The 23,138-nt window shown below is 43.8% G+C and overlaps 1 protein-coding gene across 4 annotated transcripts in view; it reads left to right on the forward strand.

Annotated features, from left to right (window-relative positions):
- The window catches only part of LOC115148920 (Down syndrome cell adhesion molecule homolog), a 135,303-nt gene that overhangs the window by 106,126 nt on the left and 6,039 nt on the right, over nucleotides 1-23,138 (forward strand). For all 4 annotated transcript variants that reach the window (XM_029691232.1, XM_029691234.1, XM_029691233.1 and 1 more), the window contains 12 exons: nucleotides 5,644-5,799; nucleotides 6,294-6,427; nucleotides 6,707-6,860; nucleotides 13,166-13,283; nucleotides 13,618-13,781; nucleotides 15,515-15,613; nucleotides 15,784-15,972; nucleotides 16,120-16,410; nucleotides 17,665-17,841; nucleotides 17,976-18,006; nucleotides 18,197-18,312; nucleotides 18,581-18,730. In XM_029691232.1, the coding sequence (XP_029547092.1) occupies nucleotides 5,644-5,799; nucleotides 6,294-6,427; nucleotides 6,707-6,860; nucleotides 13,166-13,283; nucleotides 13,618-13,781; nucleotides 15,515-15,613; nucleotides 15,784-15,972; nucleotides 16,120-16,410; nucleotides 17,665-17,841; nucleotides 17,976-18,006; nucleotides 18,197-18,312; nucleotides 18,581-18,730 (1,779 nt within the window). The remainder of the gene's footprint in view (nucleotides 1-5,643; nucleotides 5,800-6,293; nucleotides 6,428-6,706; nucleotides 6,861-13,165; nucleotides 13,284-13,617; nucleotides 13,782-15,514; nucleotides 15,614-15,783; nucleotides 15,973-16,119; nucleotides 16,411-17,664; nucleotides 17,842-17,975; nucleotides 18,007-18,196; nucleotides 18,313-18,580; nucleotides 18,731-23,138) is intronic.

Consider the following 23,138-nt stretch of genomic DNA (forward strand, 5'->3'; position numbering starts at 1 on the left):
AAAATCCTATTGAACTTGTGGGCCCTTCTCAAACGTGAGATTTACAGTGATGGAAGACAATACACCTTTTTGAACAGCATTTGGGAGGCTGTGGTTGCTGCTTCAGTGAAAATTGATCGTGAACAGATCAAGAAACTGACAGACTCCATGGACGGAAGGCTCATGGCAGTTATTGAAAATAAGGGTGGCTACATTGGTCACTGAATAATTTTGAAAGGCCAAAAATGTTATATAATTGTCATTTTGTGTTACTTATCTGTTACACTTACTCTAAAAATGTAGAATAAACAAGTGAGTTGAGAGAAATTATTTTTGTAATTTAGTTGCCTAATAATTGTGCACACTAATAGTTGCCTAATAATTGTGCACACTTATATATTTCCCTGAGAAAGACAAAACTCACTTTTCCTTTGTTAAACATTCAGGTTTGAGGTTCAATAACATTTTGGATTGACTGAGAGCATTGTGTTTGTTCAACAATAAAATTAATCCAGAGGAATACAATTTGCCTGATAATTGTGCACGCAGTGTATATCAAGACAGGAGGTTGGTGGCACCTTAATTGGGGAGGACGAGCTTGTGGTAAAGGATGGAGCGTTTGCAGATGTATATTAGCTGTTAGCTAAATCTGGTGCAATGCATCACTTTTCACTTCCATGTCATCCATGTGTTTGATGCCATTCCATTTGCTCCTTTCCGGCCATTATTATGAGCCATCCTCCCCTCAACAGCCTCCACTGATTATCGAGTGTCTTATTCTGATGACATGATGATTGATGCTTTACTGCTGTTTGACAAATAAGAATATTCTCGCTCTTATCCATAATAATCTCATCATGTAGACTATTGTACCCGCACAGCTTACCCACACTGTATCGGCGAGCTGTTGGCTAGAGCGCACATGCCATGACCACAGTAGGCAGATTTTCTTCTTAACGCAGCAGTTTTTGGGACAAAACTATCGGTAGTTGAAAATACGATGGAAACAAGCACGGTGGCTAGGAAAAACTCCCTAGAAAGGCCAAAACCTAGGAAGAAACCTAGAGAGAAACCAGGCTATGAGGGGTGGCCAGTCCTCTTCTGGCTGTGCCGGGTGGACATTATAACAGCACATGGCCAAGATGTTCAAATGTTCATAAATGACCAGCATGGTCAAATAATAATAATCATAGTGGTTGTCGAGGGTGCAACAAGTCAGCAACACAAGAGTAAGTGTCAGTTGGCTTTTTCATAGCCGATCTTTGAGAGTATCTCTACCGCTGATGCTGTCTCTAGAGAGTTGAAAACAGCAGGTCTGGGACAGGTAGCACATCCGGTGAACAGGTCAGGGTTCCAGCAGGTCTGGGACAGCAGGTCTGGGACAGGTAGCACGTCCGGTGAACAGGTCAGGGTTCCATAGCTGCAGGCAGAACAGTTGGAACTGGAGCAGCAGCACGGCCAGGTGAACTGGGGACAGCAAGGAGTCATCAAGCCAGGTAGTCCTGAGGCATGGTTCTAGGGCTCAGGTCCTCCGAGAGAGAGAAAGAAAGAAAGAGAGAAAGAGAGAATTAGAGAGAGCATATTTAAATTCACACAGGACACCGGAAAAGACAAGAGAAATACTCCAGATGTGACAGACTGACCCTAGCCCCCGACACATAAACTACTATCTCAAGGCATCAGTCAGGAAGTTAAAGCTTGGTCGCAAATGGGTCTTCCAAACGGACAATGAAACCAAGCATACTTCCAAAGTTGTGGCAATATGGCTTAAGGAGATCAAAGTCAAGGTATTGGAGTGGCCATCACAAAGCCTTGACCTCTATCCCATAGAAAATTTGTGGGTAGAACTGAAAAAGCGTGTGCGAGCAAGGAGGCCTACAAACCTGACTCAGTTACACCAGCTCAGTCAGGAGGAATGGGCCAAAATTCACCCAACTTATTGTGGGAAGCGTGTGGAAGGCTTCCCGAAACGTTTGACCCAAGTTAAACAATTTAAAGGCAATGCTACCAAATACTAATTGAGTGTATGTAAACTTCTGACCCACTGGGAATGTGATGAAAGAAATAAAAGCTGAAATAAATCATTCTCTCTGCTATAATTCCGACATATCAGATTCTTAAAATAATGTGGTGATCCTAACTAACCTAAGACAGGGCATTTTTACTAGGATTAAATGTCAGGAATTGTGAAAAACTGAGTTTAAATGTATTTGGCTAAGGTGTATGTAAACTTCCGACTTCAACTGTACCTTAAAAAAAACTTCACATTTTAGAGTGGCCTTTTATTGTCACCAGCAAAAGCAAAGAAAAATTGCTGACTAACAGGGATGTAAACAAATTTGTGCACAATATTTGAGAGAAATAAGCTTTTTGTGCGTATGGAATGTTTCTGGAATCTTTTATTTCAGCTCTGGAAACATGGGACGAACACTTTACATGTTGCGTTTATATTTCTGTGTATATATAGTGCATTCGGAAAGCAATCAAACCTCTTGACTTTTCACACATTTTGTTACGTAACGGCCTTATTCTAAAATGTATTAAATGAATTGTTTTCCTGATATACATAAGTTTACATAATAATTCAGCCCCTTTGCTATGCGACTTGAAATTGAGCTCAGGTGCATCCTGTTTTAATTGATCATCCTTGAGATGTTTCTACAACTTGATTGGAGTCAATTGATTGGACATGATTTGGAAAGGCACACACCTGTCTATATAAGGTCCCACAGTTGACAGTTCTTGTCAGAGAAGAAACCAAGCCACGAGGTCGAAGGAATTGTCCGTACAGCGCCGAGACAGGATTGTGTCGAGGCACAGATCTGGGAAGGATACTAAAACATTTCTGCAGCATTGAAGGTCCCCGAGAACACAGTGGCCTCCATCATTCTTAAATGGAAGAAGTTAGGAACCACCAAGGCACTTCCTAGATTTGTCCGCCCAGCCAAACTGACCAAGAGCCCGATGGTCACTCTGAAAGAGCTCCAGAGTTCCTCTGTGGAGATGGGAGAACCTTCCAGAAGGACAACCATTTCTGCAGCACTCCACCAATCAGGCTTTTATGGTAGAGTGGCGAGACGTAAGCCACTCCTCAGTAAAAGGCACATGACAGCCCACTTGGAGTTTGCTAAAAAGCACCTAACACTCTCAGACAATGAGAAACAAGATTCTCTGATCCCTACGGTGAAGCATGATGGTGTGGGACATTTTTTTTCAGTGTCAGTTACTGGGAGACTAGTCAGGATCGAGGGAAAGATGGGTTTGTATTTTTGTATTTGTAATAAATTAGCAAAAATGTCTAAACCAGTTTTTGCTTTGTCGTTATGGGGTATTGTGTGCAGATTGATGAGCAAATTTTTTTTTTTACAATTGAATCAATTGTAGAATAAGGCTGTAACCTAACAAAATTTGGAAAAAGTCAAGGGGTCTGAATACTTAAGGCAGTGTCAGGCCACCACAAGCCAGAACAGCTTCAATGCACCTTGGCAGATTCTACAACTCTTTTGGAGTGACGCGACGCCATTCAACCATGAGAAATTCCATAATTTGGTGTTTGTTGATGGTGGTGGAAAACACTGTCTCAGGCGCCGCTCCAGAATCTCCCATAAGTGTTCAATTGGGTTGAGATCTGATGGCTGACACTGTCCTGGCATATGGTTTACATTGTTTTCATGCTCATCAAACCATTCAGTGACCACTCGTGCTCTGTGGATGGGGCACTGTATTCCTATGGGGGCGTAGCCAAAATAATGTCCTGCAAAACATTTTTGTTCATGGCCCTAAGCATTATGGGATGTTAATTGCTTAATTAACTCAGGAATCACACCTGTGTGAAAGCACCTGCTTTCAATATACTTTGTATCCCTCATTTACTCAAGTGTTTCCATTGTTTTGGCAGTTAGACATACAGTACCAGTCAAAAGTTTGGACACCTACTCATTCCAGGGATTTTCATATTTTTTTTCATATTTTCTACATTATAGACATCAAACTATGGAATTATGTAGTAACCAAAAAAAGTGTTAAACAAATTAAAATATATAATATATTTGAGATTCTTCAAAGTAGCCTTGATGACAGCTTTACACACTCTTGGAATTCTCTCAACCAGCTTCTAGAGGTAGTCACCTGGAATGCATTTCAATTAACATGTGTGCCTTGTTAAAAGTCAATTTGTGTAATGTCTTTCCTTCTTAATGCGTTTGAGCCAATCAGCTGTGTTTTGACAATGTAGGGGTGGTATACAGAAGATAGCCCTATTTGGTAAAAGACAGAGTCCATATTATGGCAAGAACAGCTCAAATAAGCAAAGAGCAACGACAGTCCATCATTACTTTAAGCGATGAAGGCCAGTCAATCCGGAAAATATTAAGAACTTTGAAAGTTTCTTGAAGTGCAGTCGCAAAAAACATCAAGCGCTATGACGAAACTGTCTCTCATGAGGACCACCACAGGAAAGGAAGACCCAGAGTGTTACCTCTGCTGCAGAGTACAAGTTCATTAGAGTTACCAGCCTCAGAAATTGCAGGCCAAATAAATGCTTCACAGAGTTCAAGTAATAGACACATCCCAACATCAACTGTTCAGAGGAGACTGCGAGAATCAGGCCTTCATGGCCGAATTGCTGCAAAGAAACCACTACTAAAGGACACCATTAATAAGAAGAGACTTGCTTAGGCCAAGAAACACGAGCAATAGACATTAGACCAGGGGAAATATGTCCTTTGATCTGATGAGTCCAAATTTGAGATTATTGGTTCCAACCGCTGTCTTTGTGATGATCTCCGCCTGTTATTTTCTACATTGTAGAATAATAGAGAAGACATCAGATCTATGAAATGGAATCATGTAGGAACCCCCCCAAAAAAGTGAAGCATGGAGGAGGAGGTGTGATGGTGTGGGGATGCTTCGCTGGTGACACTGTCAGTGATTTATTTAGAATTCAAGGCACACTTAGCCAGCATGACTACCACAGCATTCTGCAGCGATACGCCATCCCATCTGGTTTGCGCTTAGTGGGACTATCATTTGTTTTTCAACAGGACAATGTCCCAACACCTCCAGGCTGTGTAAGGGATATTTGACCAAGAAGGGGAGCGATGGAGTGCTGCATCAGATGACCTGGCCTCCACAATCAACCTGACCTCAACCCAATTGAGATGGTTTGGGATGAGTTGGACCGCGGAGTGAAGGAAAAGCAGCCAACAAGTGCTGAGCATATGTGGGAACTCCTTCAAGACTGTTGGAAAAGCATTCCAGGTGAAGCGGGTTGAGAGAATGCCAAGAGTGTGCAAAGCTGTCATCAAGGCAAAGGATGGCTGCTTTGAAGAATCTAAAATCTAAAATATCTTTAGATTTTTTTAACACTTTTTTGGTTCTGATGTCTTCTCTATTTTTAGAAAATAGTAAAAATAGTAAAACCCTGGAATGAGTAGGTGTGTCCAAACTTTTGACTGGTACTGTATATATTTACCTGTATGGTAGAAGCAACTTATAAGTTTTAAGTTAGGCAAGTTAATTCTGCATTTGACAACTCTTGATATCCTTGTTTTTCTTCCTTCTTCCCGGTCTCTTTTCCTTGCTATTTACTTCTCTTTCTCTGCCTTCCTCCTCCCCATATTTTTCTAATTGCTCTCTATCCCGTCCTCTCCTTCTCTCTCTCAGAGCTGGGGGAGATCCGTAACGTGACCACCTCTAAGCCATCTCTGGAGCTGGATGGTCTGGAGAAGTACACCAACTACAGCATCCAGGTGCTGACCTTCACTCGGGCAGGGGATGGGGTGCGCAGCGAGCAGATCTTCACCCGCACCAAGGAGGATGGTACGCACACTAGTAGACCAGGACACCCCAGGCACTGATCTAGGATCAGCTTACCCTCCCTAAATTCTAACCTTAACTATTAGCGGGAAGATGCAAAACTGTATCATACTAAATTGGGGTTAACCTAGAGACCAGGGGTCAACTGGCAGGTAAACCTTGCCTAGATCCGCATATCCCCTCTTGCATTATGGAAGAGCATGTTGCCAAGTATAAATCATTTTGACAGGACTTCTGTTTGAATTTGGTGTGAAATTATAGAAATATGAGTTATGATATAATATGATAATCGGTGCAGACAACTCACATTAGTAGGTGAAAAACTGCAGCTCCAGCATATTGCAGATCGCCATGTAGCATAAGAAGTTAAGGCACGCTCACTTGAATGACAGATTTTGACACTGACAACATTTTAAATACAGAGTGGTTTCCTTAGATGTTGCTCAGAACAAGGATAATAATGTATATTTCCCTATTTCACGGTTTTCCCTCACCAGTCCCTGGTCCTCCTGCTGGCGTGAAGGCAGCGGCGGCGTCTAACTCAGTGGTGTTTGTGTCATGGCTCCCTCCTCTCAAACTCAACGGCATCATCAGGAAATACACTGTCTTCTGCTCTAACCCACACCCCACGGTAAGGAGGGCACAGAGTACAGGGTCTCAGAGCTGTGATGAAGGCAAGTCAGTGGTGGGCATACAATACATTTGAGGCCTAACATAATTGGAGGAGAGGAAGGCACCAGGTTCAGAGGCTAGACTAGATATGGCATGAGAAGTCTTATATCCCTCCAGCTCACATTGTCAAGGCTGTGTCATTAGTGTTCAGCTCCAAGGATTGATAGTTTGTTACAGACATTTGGAATAGGTCCTGTATCTCTCTGCTAACATCATGCCGGTCTCTCCCCTCCTACAGGTGAGCAGTGAGTTTGAAGCAGCTCCAGACATCTTCTTCTACCGTATCCCCAACCTGAGCAGGAACCGTCAGTACAGCATCTGGGTGGTGGCCGTCACCGCAGCCGGCCGTGGAAACGCCAGCGACATCATCACCGTCAAGCCCCTGGCCGAGGGTAGGTGGAGCTAGGGCTGTTGCGGTGACCGTATTACCGTCACAGGCGGTCACGAGTCATGAAGGTAGTCACGGTAATTAGGCTTCTCCAAGCTCTGATGCTGCTCATGGTCATTATTAGTCTACCAAACTTGCTAATTGCCTGGTACTCAGCACTATATTGTCCCTCTAATCACTCTGACATCAATGAAAATATATTTGTGAATCTAATCAAACACTTCATGAGAGCCCATGAGCTCATGTTGCCAACATTTCTATAGGCTATGCAATTGCTGGAGAAAACAGAGTGATGGCCGCTAATAAAAAGACGAGGCTCCCATCAGCTTTCTATAGGCTAAGCCTACTATATTTATTTCTCAACTTTCCTAATATTAAGCACATTTCTTATATTTACATCAGGAGTATAGCCTACATGGCTGGCATGAAAATAAACCGTGGGGAAAAGTGTCATCCATTCACTATTTAAGTGCATTTTTTCCCGCTGTCCATTTCGATACAGGTGCATGATAATGGTCCATTCTAAATCAAAACAAATGTCACACATATATTATTTAGTATATGTAAAGACAAGATTAAAGAAGAGTCTGATAGGTGACAATATTAGCCTATCACTTGTGAATTATACACTGCTCAAAAAAATAAAGGGAACACTTAAACAACACATCCTAGATCGAATGAAAGAAATAATGTTATTAAATACTTTTTTCTTTACATAGTTGAATGTGCTGACAACAAAATCACACAAAAATAATCAATGGAAATCCAATTTATCAACCCATGGAGGTCTGGATTTGGAGTCACACTCAAAATTAAAGTGGAAAACCACACTACAGGCTGATCCAACTTTGATGTAATGTCCTTAAAACAAGTCAAAATGAGGCTCAGTTGTGTGTGTGTGGCCTCCACGTGCCTGTATGACCTCCCTACAACGCCTGGGCATGCTCCTGATGAGGTGGCGGATGGTCTCCTGAGGGATCTCCTCCCAGACCTGGACTAAAGCATCCGCCAACTCCTGGACAGTCTGTGGTGCAACGTGGCGTTGGTGGATGGAGCGAGACATGATGTCCCAGATGTGCTCAATTGGATTCAGGTCTGGGGAACGGGCGGGCCAGTCCATAGCATCAATGCCATCCTCTTGCAGGAACTGCTGACACACTCCAGCCACATGAGGTCTAGCATTGTCTTGCATTAGGAGGAACCCAGGGCCAACCGCACCAGCATATGGTCTCACAAGGGGTCTGAGGATCTCATCTCGGTACCTAATGGCAGTCAGGCTACCTCTGGCGAGCACATGGAGGGCTGTGCGGCCCCCCAAAGAAATGCCACCCCACACCATGACTGACCCACTGCCAAACTGGTCATGCTGGAGGATGTTGCAGGCAGCAGAACGTTCTCCACGGCGTCTCCAGACTCTGTCACGTCTGTCACATGTGCTCAGTGTGAACCTGCTTTCATCTGTGAAGAGCACAGGGCGCCAGTGGCGAATTTTCCAATCTTGGTGTTCTCTGGCAAATGCCAAACGTCCTGCACGGTGTTGGGCTGTAAGCACAACCCCCACCTGTGGACGTCGGGCACTCATACCACCCTCATGGAGTCTGTTTCTGACCGTTTGAGCAGACACATGCACATTTGTGGCCTGCTGGAGGTCATTTTGCATTGCTCTGGCAGTGCTTCTCCTGCTCCTCCTTGCACAAAGGCAGAGGTAGCGGTCCTGCTGCTGGGTTGTTGCCCTCCTACGGCCTCCTCCACGTCTCCTGATGTACTGGCCTGTCTCCTGGTAGCGCCTCCATGCTCTGGACACTACGCTGACAGACACAGCAAACCTTCTTGCCACAGCTCGCATTGATGTGCCATCCTGGATGAGCTGCACTACCTGAGCCACTTGTGTGGGTTGTAGACTCTGTCTCATGCTACCACTAGAGTGAAAGCACCGCCAGCATTCAAAAGTGACCAAAACATCAGCCAGGAAGCATAGGAACTGAGAAGTGGTCTGTGGTCTCCACCTGCAGAACCACTCCTTTATTGGGGGTGTCTTGCTTATTGCCTATATTTTCCACCTGTTGTCTATTCCATTTGCACAACAGCATGTGAAATGTATTGTCAATCAGTGTTGCTTCCTAAGTGGACAGTTGTATTTCACAGAAGTGTGATTGACTTGGAGTTACATTGTGTTGTTTAAGTGTTCCCTTTATTTTTTTGAGCAGTATATATTATCACTTGTGAATGATGCCCAGCATAAGAAACAAATACTATTTTTGTGTGACTTTTTCTTATCATAGTAGTACACCTCATGTAGCCTAGCCCATAGGCCTATATGTTTTAATAAGGTTTGTATCACAACTAAAGTGGCCAAATTACTTCTTAAAATTAAGCACATTAATCTGCTTTACAAGGGGTGTAGAGCATATATAAACAGTATGTGAGTTTTATGTTTGGGGAAGATAATTTTCACCATAAAAATGCACCTTTATAATAAAAGCATTACAAGCATAATTGCATTTGCGGTCACTTTTGATAATAGTGTTTTCCGCTAATGAAACATTTGCGCTTATAGCCTACTACCATGTGCGCATTGCTGCGTTTATAATGTGAAGAAAAAGCCTAATAGTTTATCAACATTTTAAGCGAAACGTTCTGATCTGTTGCGTCAGCAACATTGCATAAAAACGTTTTTTTGACGCTAGTGGTTGTATTAATTTGAGATCTATCGCATCTCACAACTGTCCCAGACTATGCTTGGAATATTAATTTCTCGCACAGAATAGAATAGGTCGACTTTTGTACTATGGGGATAGTAGATTCACATAGGCTAGTGCTTTTACTGTTCGTTAGGCCTACTCATCTTGTTGGCTGACTGTCACGGTTGTCGTAGGATGAAGCGGACCAAAGTGCAGCGTGATTATCGTTCTACATATTTTATTGAACTGTGAAACTATGTAATACATACAAATAAACTGAATAACAAAAACAACAAAACGTGATGCAGAGGTGAAACATACACTAACTCAAAAACAATCTCCCACAAACCCAGGTGGGAAAAACACCTACTTAAGTATGATCTCCAATTAGAGACAACGATGACCAGCTGCCTCTAATTGGAGATCATCCCAAACAAAACCCAACATAGAAATACAAAACTAGAACATGACAACATAGAAAAACTAAACTAGAAAACCCCCCTGTCACGCCCTGACCTACTCTACCATATAAAATAACAGCTTTCTAAGGTCAGGACGTGACACTGACGAAAAGTAAATGTTGACAGTTCTTCCAATATCTTCAATATGCACCTCGGAATTGGATAAGGATGCGTCCCCGATGTGTCTGTCTTCACTTGTAGCTGGGAGAAAGACCTGATCACGTGATGGAGAGCCATGTGAGTGAGAGGGGCTTCGGATTGCGCAGCTCACTCAGGGAGAAGGGCACAATGCAGCACTCCGGGTCGCAAAAGGCATGGATTTTTTTAGGTTGCATTACGGCCACAAATGAGATCCCGCCGTGAAATTCGAGGCATTATCAAGTGCTTGTCAAATTGTGAATGAGAGACTATTGGAGTGTGTACAGCCTGCTCAAAAAAACAAAGCAGAGCTCATGCCTTTCAAGCTAATTTTTTCAAATGATAGTCTCATCTTGCAGCCTTACGATGTATTAAAAATCAAAACATATAGCCCAACGTTTGTAGAACAACTAAAGTTACATTAATAACTCTAAATTAAGCATATAAACTCAGCAACAAAAAAAACGCCTCTTTTTCGGAAATTCGGAAAAATCCAAATAACTTCACAGATCTTCATTGTAAAGGGTCTAAACACTGCTTCCCATGTTTGTTCAATGAACCATAAACAACAAATGAACATGCACCTGTGGAACGGTTGTTAAGACACTAACAGCTTACAGACGGTCGGCAATTAAGGTCACAGTTATGAAAACTTAGGACACTAAAGAGGTCTTTCTACTGATTCTGAAAAACACCCAAAGAAAGATGCCCAGGGTCCCTGCTCACCTGCGTGAATGTGCCTTAGGCATGCTGCAAGGAGGCATGAGGACTGTAGATGTGACGAGGGCAATACATTGCAATGTCCGTACAGTGAGACGCCTAAGACAGCACTACAGGGAGACAGGACGGACAGCTGTACAGAATCGGTACATCTGAACATCACACCTGCAGGACAGGTACAGGGTGGTAACAACAACTGCCCGAGTTACACCAGGAACCCCTGTGTGAGCACAATCCCTCCATCAGTGCTCACACTGTCCGCAAATAGGCTGAGAGAGGCTGGACTGAGGGCTTGTAGGCCTGTTGTAAGGCAGGTCCTCACCAGACATCACCGGCAACAATGTCGCCTATGGGCACAAACCCACCGTCGTGGGACCAGACAGGACTGGAAAAAGTGCTCTTCACTGACGAGTCACGGTTTTGTCTCACCAGGGGTGATGGTTGGATTCGCGTTTGAGCGTTACACCTGTCTGTACTCTGGAGCGGGATCAATTTGGAGGTGGAGGGTCCGTCATGGTCTGGGGCGGTGTGTCACAGCATCATCGGACTGAGCTTCTTGTCATTGCAGGCAATCTCAACGCTGTGCGTTACAGGGAAGACATGCAGGCTCATCCTGACATGACCCTCTAGCATGACAATGCCACCAGCCATACTGCTCGTTCTGTGCGTGATTTCCTGCAAGACAGGAATGCCAGTGTTCTGCCATGGCCAACGAAGAACCCGGATCTCAATCCCATTGAGCACGTCTGGGACCTGTAGGATCGGAGGGTGAGGGTTAGGGCCATTCCCCCCAGAACTGTCCGGGAACTTGCAGGTGCCTTGGTGGAAGAGTGGGGTAACATCTCACAGCAAGAACTGGCAAATCTGGTGCAGTCCATGAGGAGGAGATGCACTGCAATACTTAATGCAGCTAGTGGCCACACCAGATACTGACTTACTTTTGATTTTCACCCCCCTTTGTTCAGGGACACATTATTACATTTCTGTTAGTCACATGTCTGTGGAACTTGTTCAGTTTATGTCTCAGTTGTTGAATCTTGTTATGTCCATACAAATATTTACACATGTTAAGTTTTCTGAAAATAAACGCAGTTGACAGTGAGAGGACGTTTCTTTTTTTGCTGAGTTTAGGAGTAACCGCTTAACACAGAATAACAAACAGCATGTGCGCACTCCCTCAAATCGTTTGGAGAAATATCCTTTCTATTTTATTCAACTTTGTTCAATTGTATTCTTAATACTATAAAATAATATAAAATAATGCCACGGAATTATAAGCAAATCTTGTCTGCTACATTTACTAGTGTAGCACACAGCCATTTGACAAAGACAGAGAATGCTAACATTTTCTTTTGAAATAGACTACATATCATGCATCTTTAGACCTGTCTAAAATAAATCATGGATTCATTGTGAAGGTGTAGGCTATATTACATGGATTTATTACACTCTTTAAAATGGCTTGCTTGTAGGAGAGGTGTGAAAGCCAGGAGATGCTAAATGTGTTTATGTTAATTAACGGTCAATTATTGTAAGGCCGACAGTTATTTGCTTGACAATCACCGGCTGACGAAATGTTGTGATTGCCACAGCCCTAGGTGGAGCTTATAGTTTCACTTCTCAGTATTCAGGAGTAGATGATAACAAAAGGTGTATCAGTCTCTGAATGATTTTAGAAGACACAAAAGATGATGTTTGAGTTGTGTTTTTTTTGTCAAAGCTATGATCAGAGCATCAGAACATTTCAGGGGCGCAACCCTGAGAAACTCTCCCTATGAAGTAAATAAGGTGAGAAAAGAAAAGAGGAGAGCGACTATATTATCCCCGTCCCCTAACTCAGGATGTGAATTTAGCATCAAACTGAATGCAAATAGACCTGCTATTCCACCCTGTCAGCACTGTGCTTCTTTGTGAGAGCTGATAAGCTGAGGGTGAGCAGTGATAGCCAGTGTAGTGTTCTCATCCTGCTAGAGGCAGGGGTGATAAATGTAGTCCCCACTCTGGAGCTCCAGAACAGATGTGTTTTAGAAATCCGTCTGCTGCCCGACCAGCCTGGTTCCAAACAGATTACTTTACATCTGTCCAAGCACAGAGATGGGCTCTGCGTGTAGAGGAGGTGAATTCAATAAAGATGTATAAAGAACTAATATTGTATACTGCTTTTTTAGAGCTTCCCTTGACAGTATTTGGGATTGATTTCCACTTTTGGGACTATTCCATACATTTTGTTGTACCAAGCGAACTAAATCAAGTCAGCCTAAGTATTTAAAAGTATTTGACCCAGTTGTGGTGTGTTTGTGTGTGTGCAGCTCCTGCTCAGATTCTGACGTTCAACGGCACCGTGACCACACCCTGGATGAGGGACATCGTGTTGCCCTGTAAGGCGGTGGGCGACCCAGCCCCCGCGGTCAAGTGGCTCAAGGAGACGTGAGTACAGGAAAGTCTGACCCACAGCTGGGGAAACACATCATGCTGCATGTAGGACAGACAGTAGCACTTAGTACAGACTGTGTTTTGTGTAACTTTTAATGCTTTTCACTTGAACTAAATACCAGTGAAAAAACTGTGTCTCTTTGTTTTTACAGTATCCTTTCACACTCATCAGCAGAATGTTAAAAAATCATAGTTGTTTACATGTACAGCATGTTCCTACACTCAAAAGAGTAGGGGTAACATTATCCAAGACTTTTAAATGATTTTTGCTGCTGCGTATCTCACCGTAGTTCATTTTCTAACTGTCTCTCGTACATTTGTGATTCAGAAACGGAAGCCCTGCCCCTGCTGTGATCGACAGTAGACGCATCATCCAGGGTAATGGCAGCCTAGTCATCCGCACAGTGAAAGCTGAGGATTCTGGGAACTACACCTGTGTGGCTAGCAACAGTTTTGGGCCGGATAAAATCATCCTCAACCTGCAGGTTCAAGGTAACCAGAAGGAGTCTGGGATGGAACAGTACAGTATACCACTCAATTCAAACCAATTCTCCATTTTATTGATGGTCATAAAAACAGAAATGTGTTCACGGTATGTAATGAAGTGCATTCGGAAAGTATTCAGACCCCTTGACTTTTTCCACATTTTGTTACATTATAGCCTTATTCAAAAAATGATTACATCTTTTTTCACCCTCATAAATCTACACACAATACCCCATAATGACAAAGCAAAAACTGTTTTTCATAATTTTTTTTGCACGTTGACATAAGTATTCAAACCCTTTACTCAGTACTTTGTTAAAGCATCTTTGGTAGCGATTACAGCCTCGAGTCTTCTTGGGTATGACGCTACATTACAAGCTACAATACACACCTGTATGTTGGAAGTTTCTCCCATTCTTCTCTGCAGATCCTCTCAAGCTCTATCAGGTTGGATGGGGAGCGTCGCTGCACAGCTATTTTCAAGCCTCTCCAGATATGTTAGATCGGGTTCAAGTCCGGGCTCTGGCTGGGCCACTCAAGGACATTGAGATTTTTCACGAAGTCACTCCTGTGTTGTCTTAGCTGTGTTGTTAGTGTCGTTGTCCTGTTGGAAGGTGAACCTTTGCTCCAGTCTGAGGTCCTGAGCGCTCTGGAGCAGGTTTTCATCAAGGATCTCTCTGTACTTTGCTCCGTTCATCTTTCCCTCAATCCTGACTAGTCTCCCAGTCCCTGCTGCTGAAAAACATCCCCGCGGCATGATGCTACCACCACCATGCTTCACCGTAGGGATGATGCCTGGTTTCCTCCAGAGGTGACGCTTGGCATTCAGGCCAAAGAGTTCAATCTCGGTTTCATCAGACCAGAGAATTGTTTTTCATGGTCTGAGAGTCCTTTAGGTGCCTTTTGGCAAACTCCAAGTGTGCTGTCATGTGCCTTTAACTGAGGAGTGGCTTCCGTCTGACCACTCTACCATAAAGGCCTGATTGGTGGAATGCTGCAGAGATGGTTGTCCTTCTGGAAGGTTCTCTCATCTCCACACAGGAACTCTGGAGCTCTTTCAGAGTGACAATCGGGCTCTTGGTCACCTCCCTGACCAAGGCCCTTCTCCCCCGATTGCTCAGTTTGGCCGTGCTGCCAGCGCTAGGAAGAGTCTTGGTGCTTCCAAACTTCTTTAATTTAAGAATGATGGAGACTACTGTGTTCTTGGGGACCTTCAATGCTGCATAAAGTTTTTGGTACCCTTCCCCAGATCCGTGCCTTGACACAATCCTATCTCGGAACTCTATGGACAATTCCTTTGACCTCATGGCTTGGTTTTTGCACTGACATGACATGCTGACATGTACTGTCAACTGTGGGACCTTATAGACAGGTGTGTGCCTTTCCAAATCATGAACAATCAATTGAAGAAACATCTCAAGGATGATCAATGGAAACACGATGCACCTGAGCTAAATTTTAAGTTTTCAGAGCAAAGGGTCTGAATAATGATGTTAATCAGGTATTTCTGTTTTTTATTTGTAATACATTTGAAAAAAATTCTAAAAACATGTTTGCGCTTTGTCATGATGGGTTATTTTGTGTTGATTGAGGAAGGAAAAAAAATATTTTAATCCATTTTAGGATATTGGCTGTAATGTAACAAAATGTCGAAAAATGTAAGGGGTCTGAATACTTTCCGAATGCACTGTATGCCCCTTGAGATAGGACCTAATTAAAATCCATGTTTTTACTTCTAGTTCCCCCAGACCAGCCTCGTCTAACCGTTACCAAGACAACCACCACATCCATCACTCTGTCCTGGATACCAGGAGACAACGGAGGCAGCTCCATCAGAGGTCAGACTCCAACACAGCAAGCAGCAACACTAACTATTATAGGAGATTTTATTGTTTTACCTTGGAAAACAGGTTACTGACTTGATTAAATAGTGTCCCCTATGAGCAACACCAGGATGGTTGTTTAGCAGACAACAGTGTATCATCCTAACCTCTCTCTCTCACATCAGGCTACATCCTGCAATACTCAGAGGACAACAGTGAGCAGTGGGGCAACTTTGCCATTAGCCCTAGTGAGCGTTCCTATCGCCTGGAGAACCTGAAGTGTGGCACCTGGTACAAATTTACACTGACGGCACAGAATGCTGTGGGGCCAGGGCGAATCAGTGAGATCATCGAAGCTAAGACTCATGGGAAAGGTAGAGAGATGGTGACATCCTTTTACGTATGTTATGAAATAGTGACTACTTTGCTTTTACACAATTAATACAAAACTGATACTTATGAATGGACCGCTCATTAAAGTGTGTGTGTGGTCTGACTCCTCTCTCCTCTCTGCCCAACAGAACCCCAGTACTCTAAAGAACAGGAGCTCTTCACCAGTATCAATGCCACGCGTGTCAAGCTCAACCTGATTGGCTGGAACAACGGCGGCTGTCCAATCACATCCTTCACGTTGGAGTACCGTTCGGTGGTGTCTCCCACATGGACCACGGCCCAGCGCACCTCTCTGATCAAGAGCTACATCCTGTATGACCTGGCCGAGGCCACCTGGTACGAACTGCAGATGAAGGTGTTCAACAGCGCTGGCTCAGCAGAGAAGAGGGTCAAGTTCGCCACACTCAGCTACGACGGCAGTGAGTTCACTTGTCTCTTCACTGATGCTATACATACTGCAGCAAGTTATAAGTTGAAAGATATACACTCTTAGATTGACTTATTCAGGATAACTGAATGAAAATTGAAGAACTGTAGTTTAAAAGGCATTTACCTTCCCATCCCTTAAATTGTCACAACTGATCGAGTCTCCATCAAAGATGTTAATTTACGGCGTAGGTACTATACCTGCCTTAGAGCAGAAGTAAATGAATTCATATTTTGCTATTTACTGGTGCTGCCATTAAAGAAGCTGTCTCATGCAAGTCTCATGCAACTGATGAATGGGGCAGTAAAGTACCTCCAATAGATTTTCTGCTGACTCCAGTGGCCGTGGTGGTTGTTGTGTCTGCTGCTGCTGTTTATGACACCTCCATCACTGCCCTATCGAGCGCTCTGCGCTGCATGAATTAAATAATTATGTGATCTACCGACTGCAGAAGGGCTAGAGGGGGGCAACAGATGAGCAATCACCTGCCAGTGCCAACACCTCCCAATCCCATAGCGATTCAATGGCCTTACCCAACCCTAAACCTTACACTCCTCTCTCTCTCTCTCTCTCTCTCTCTCTCTCTCTCTCTCTCACACACACACACTGCCCCCATCCATCCATCCATCCATCCATCCACGAAGTGTAAAAGGGAAAAAGAGCTGACTATTCAGTGAATCAGGAAGAGTTCACCTCTTTTAAGTAGTGCTTCAGTTAACTGGGCATTATTGGAAATTCGTCAGAAGGTCAGGTGCTGATTGCAGGCAACACAGTGCTACAACAGCTTGTAGGAGCAGATTGAGTGGGATTGCTGGGAAAGACATTTCGATTGGGATGTAAGCCGCAGACGCACTGTTACCTTTTGCCAGGCGCTTGCTGCATGTTTTAAACATTAACACAAAGGTCATTTAGTATTCATCGACAGACCCTGTATAGACTTAATTGACAGTGAGTGTATGAAATGATAGGAACACCTTCCTAATATTGAGTTGTCGTGCGGTAGCAGAGAGAACAGTTTATGACTTGGCTGACTGGAGTCTTTGACTACCAGTCAGTCTATGTCATGGAAATGTTTTGTTCACTGTGAGTATATTTGTATTTGGCTGGTGTTTTGCAGTCATTATCTTCTCGTCTGGTTTGCACACTTGACAATCCTGTAGTTAAGTACAACAAACTTACATGGTCTTGTCATAACAAATATCATAACAGTTTGTCAGTTAATTACATTTCTATGACCTGTCCCCAGGCACCATCGCTCCCCTGGTGAAGGCCCCGACAGTGAGTGCGGGCAGTACGTCCAGTAACGAGGGTCTGAAAATGGTGACCATCATCTCGTGTGTTCTGGTGGGCATCGTGCTGGTCTTCGTCCTGCTACTTGTGCTCAGGAGGCGGAGGCGGGAACAGAGACTGAAGAGGCTTAGAGGTGAGAGGTCACAGCAGCAACATGATTGGTTAGATTTCAGTAAAAGATTTCTGTAACTATCGTCAAACTATTTTTAAGTATACTAAGAGAATCATCTGTATGTAATGTGATTTTTGTTCTTGTTTGCTCTGTAGATGCTAAAAGTTTAGCCGAGATGCTGATGAGGTAAGCATGAGCAGTTTGACACATAACTTAAAAGATAGTTAATATTTTGTTTAATGCATTACTGGAAGAAGAAAACATTAAATACTGTTTTTATGGAATCATATCAAAATCACTATTATCTGAATATCTTATCCAGTGTGTAATGAGATCTGCATTGACTTGTGTATGGCTTCCTGTGTTCCCCGTGCAGTAAAAACACGCGACCTGCAGACACCATCAACAAGCAGCAGCAGACCATGAGAATGCACATCGACATCCCCCGAGCCCAGCTGCTCATAGAGGAGAGAGACACCATGGAAACAGTCGGTGAGTGGACACTGATACATTATGCTGCTTTCATGTGTTTTCGGAATTATCGGCAACTTGTGACTTAAACTTACAGAAAGCTCCCAGACACGCCATAACTCATAATGAGCTTCCAATTAGGAAATACGAGTGGGAAATGTGTGTAACATTGGATAACAATGTGTGAATATTACATATTTGTGGCCTTCCAAGTGTTAGTAGTGCCTACTGCGGCTATTGTCATCGTACTGTAGGGACCATGTTTGTGAAAGCTCTCTTTCTCTTTCAGATGACAGGTCCACAGTGCTACTGACTGACAATGACTTTGGGGAGACCCAGAAACAGAAGTCGTCTACGGTTACCCACACTGTCCACTACCAGTCCCTGTCCCAGGCCACCGGACCTCTAGTGGATGTATCTGATGCTAGGCCAGGAACCAGTAAGTCTAGTACGAACATCCTGTACATTACTAGAGGTAAAACTAGAATGAATAAGGGGTATCAGGATTGCATTCATACGGCTGAAACTGATACAGCTAGAATGTATTCTATACAACCAGACTGACTTCATTCAGCTCTAGTCCTCAGGGAGTCATCACTAGCATTATGATCAGTGCCACTACCATCTCCACTGATGTTATTCACACAGATTAACAATTCCTTTCAGCACAATGGCTATTGCTGTTATATTATTTGCATATTCTGAACATGAATTATTATGTACAGTGCCTTCAGAAAGTATTCATACCTCTTGAATTATTCCATATTTTGTTGTGTTACAGCCTGAATTCAAAATTGATTAAATATATTTTTTTTCTCACCCATTTACTTGCAGTACCTCATAATGACAAAGTGAAAATATGTTTTTAGAAACTGTAGCAAATGTATTGAAAATGAAATACAGAAATATCTCATTTATATAAGCGATTTCAGCTGTGAGTCTTTCTGGGTAAGTCTCTAAGAGCTTTCCACACCTAGATTGTACAATATTTGCCCATTATTATTTTCAAAATTATTCAAGCTCTGTCAAATTGGTTGTTGATTATTGTTAAGACAACAATTTTCATGTCTTGCCATAAATACTCAAGTATATTTAAGTCAAAACTGTATCTCGGCCACTCAGGAACATTCACTGTCTTCTTGGTAAGCAACTCCAGTGTAGATTTTGGCCTTGTGTTTTAGGTTATTGCCCTGCTGAAGGAGAATTAATCTCCCAGTGTCTGGGGGAAAGCAGACTGAACCAGGTTTTCCTCTAGGATTTTGCCTGTGCTTCATGATTTGCCTGTGCTTAACTCCCCAGTCCTTAATGATTACAAGCATACCCATAACATGATGCAGCCACCACTATGCTTGAAAATATGGACAGTGGAACTCAGTAATGTGTTGTAATGGATTTTCCCCAAACAGAACACTTTGTATGCAGGACATAAAGATTTTTCCCCCACATTTTTTTTGCAGTTGTCGTGTCTTTGGGGTACCATTAAACTGAAGACATGTTTATCAATTAACTCCCTGTAATTATTATCACGCGATCAAACTGATTTATCGTTTAATTGTAATTAACTAGGAGATCGGGGCACCAAGGAAAATATTCAGATTACAAAGTTATCATTTTCCTAATATAACTTTCCTATATTATAACATTATATTATATTCTATTATAGTATAGGCCGATTATCTTCTGGTTTAAATGGTGTATTTTACCTCGCGTCCAGTCTCATTCCAAACGTCGTAAATTGTTGTATCTGCACGAACCCAGTCTTTACTAAGAGTCATCCATACATCAATTGTCTTAAAATAATTTATTTACTAATCTAAGTAATTCACATAAAGTATACAAACAGTAATTATCATCACAAAGAATTGATAGAGTAATGTGCCCTAGTGGCTAACAGGCATGGCTGGTGTCTTGTAGAACAATGGGTCATAAAATGTTCAGCTGAGGAGGTACACAGAGTTCATTAATATTAACAATTGACATGCTAATCAATTGCACATGAACGCTCACTCATTTGGGAACAATTACAATCAATATATATTTACGCTCAGTGTGTCGTCGGGATCCTTGTTGAAGAGTCGTTCTGTTGGAGAGTTCTCTCTCTCTCTCGGTTAGAATGGATCTTTCAAAGCGACATTCATTAATGTCGTCATAGAATGGATATTTCGTTGGTTTTCGCGTTCAATGATATTAATTAATAGTCTGCAGCTAGAAATTATATCAAAGACTTGTTCTTATTCTGTCGGTATCAATAGTCTAAAAGTTAACCACATGGTATGGTTCACTTTCAGTAGATGGATTGGATGGTCAAACCTATTGGCCAACACGCAATAGAGTGGAGGCCTGGTCTCAAGAAAGTAAATCAGGGTGGGGGTTTTATAGGTGACCCTAGAACAGGCTTGTCAAATGACGCCTGGTCCTGTCTGTGTCCCTGGGGGGTGTGCCGATGACTGAGTTAAGCTTGGTACAGAAATACAATTCTATCACATTAACATCAGTACATAGCATCTCAATGTATTACAAATAGCTTTATCCTTATTAATACATTTTATACAACCATGTGGATGCAAGTCTCATTGCTGAGGCTATTATATAAACAGTTTTATGGTAATATGGCTATATTGTCTCTTCTGAGTATCACAAAATTGTACCAAGCGGACCAGTTCGTAGCTGGATTCTTCACCAATCTTCCATACCTTCTCCAGAACACAAATGTCACTCGGTTCCCCAATTCTGTGAGTTGGAAGAATTTCCTGTGTCTCTCTATGGGCCATGTGGCCAGAGATTCTTCTCTTAGAGTTTTTACAACCCCTTCACACAGGGCCTGGGTGGAGGGAGGTAGGTTGGGGGATGGTGCAAGGGGGGAGGGGGTCAACTGTCCTCCCTGTACTCAAAGAGGCCAACGTCATGACACAGTATTACTTTAGTTCCTTGTTGCAAACAGGATGCATGTTTTGGAATATTTTTATTCTATACAGGCTTCCTTATTTTCACTCTGTCAATTTGGTTAGTATTGTGGAGTAACTACAATGTTGTTGATCCATCCTCAGTTTTCTCCTATCACAGCCATTAAACTCTGTATGTCACGCCCTGACCTGAGAGAGCCGTTTTTCTCTGTTTAGTTAGGTCTGGGTGTGATATGGGGTGGGCATTCTATGTGTTTTATTTCTATGTTTTGGCCGGGTATGGTTTCCAATCAGAGGCAGCTGTCTATCGTTGTCTCTGATTGGGAGCCATACTTAGGCAGCCTTTTCCCACCTGGGTTTTTGTGAGTAGTTGTTTTCCGTTTAGTTGTCTGTTGCCTGACGGAACTTTTTGCTTTCGTTTTTGTTTCTTTGTTTGAGTGTTTCATTATAGTAATAAATATGAGCAGTCAACACGCTGCGTTTTGGTCCACTCCTTTTGACGATCGTAACAGAACTACCCACCACCAAAGGACCAAGCAGCGTGGGCCGATTGACTGGACCTGGGAGGAAATCCTGGATGGGCAAGGACCCTGGACAAGGCCTGGAGAGTATCGCCGCCCGCAGGAGGAGATAGAGGCAGCGAAAGTGGAACGGCAATACTGGGAGGAACAGGCCAGGAAACAACGGAAGCCTGAGAGGCAGCGCCCCCAAAACATTTTTGGGGGGGGCACACGGGGAGATTGGCGAAGTCGGGGGTTGAGACCTGAGCCAACTCCCCGTGCTTACCGTGGGGAGCAAGTGACCGAGCAAGCACCGTGTTATGCGGTGATGCGCACTGTGTCGCCAGTGCACACTCACAGCCCGGTGCACTCGGTGCAAGCTCCTCACCGTTGCCGTGCTAGAGTTGGCCGTCAGCCAGGAAGAAGTGTGCCGGCTCAGCGTATCTGGTCTCCAGTGTCTCTTCGGCCCAGGTTATCCTGCACCAGCTCTACGCACGGTACCCCCCGTTCACCAGCACAGCCCAGTTTGTCCTGTACCAGCGCTCCGCCCTTGCTGGGCTAAAATAACCATCCAGCCAGGACGGGGTGTGCCAGCCCTAAGCTCCAGACCTCCAGTGCGCCTCCACGGCCCAGTATACCCTGTGCCTGCTCTGCGCACCTAGTCTCCTGTGCGTCTCCCCAGTCCGGTTCCAGCCCCATGTAGGAAGCCGCCAGTGATGATCAATGGTCCGAAACCTCCAGTGATAATCCATGGCACGAAGCCTCCAGTGATGATCCATGGCCCGGAGCCTGTAGGGATGAATCATGGCACGAAGCCTCCAGTGATAATCCATGGCCCGGAGCCTCCAGTGATGATCCATGGTACAAAGCCTCCAGTGATGATCCATGGCGCGGAACCTGTAGTGACGATCCATGGCACGGAGCCTGCAGCGACGGTCCCCAGTCCGGAACCTACAGAGACGCTCTCCAGTCCGGAGCCTCCAGCGACGCTCTCCAGTCCGGAGCCTCCAGCGACGCTCTCCAGTCCGGAGCCTCCAGCGACGCTCCCCAGTCCGGAGCCTCCAGCGACGCTCCCCAGTCCGGAGCCTCCAGCGACGCTCCCCAGTCCGGAGCCTCCAGCGACGGTCCGCAGCCCGGAGTCTTCAGCGGTGGTCCACAGCCCGGAGTCTTCAGCGGCTGCGGTTTTTGTGGGTAGTTGTTTTCCGTTTAGTTGTCTGTTGCCTGACGGAACTGTTTGCTTTCGTTTTTGTTTCTTTGTTTAAGTGTTTCATTATAGTAATAAATATGAGCACTCAACACGCTGCGTTTTGGTCCACTCCTTTTGACGATCGTAACACTGTAACTGTTTTAAAATCACTATTGGCGTCATAGTGAAATCCCTGAGTGGTTCCTTCCTCTCCAGCAACTGATTTAGGAAGGATGCATGTATCTTTGTAGTGACTGG

The sequence above is a fragment of the Salmo trutta genome, chromosome 15 (genome assembly GCF_901001165.1).
Source record: "Salmo trutta chromosome 15, fSalTru1.1, whole genome shotgun sequence".
In the NCBI taxonomy this organism is placed as follows: domain Eukaryota; kingdom Metazoa; phylum Chordata; class Actinopteri; order Salmoniformes; family Salmonidae; genus Salmo; species Salmo trutta.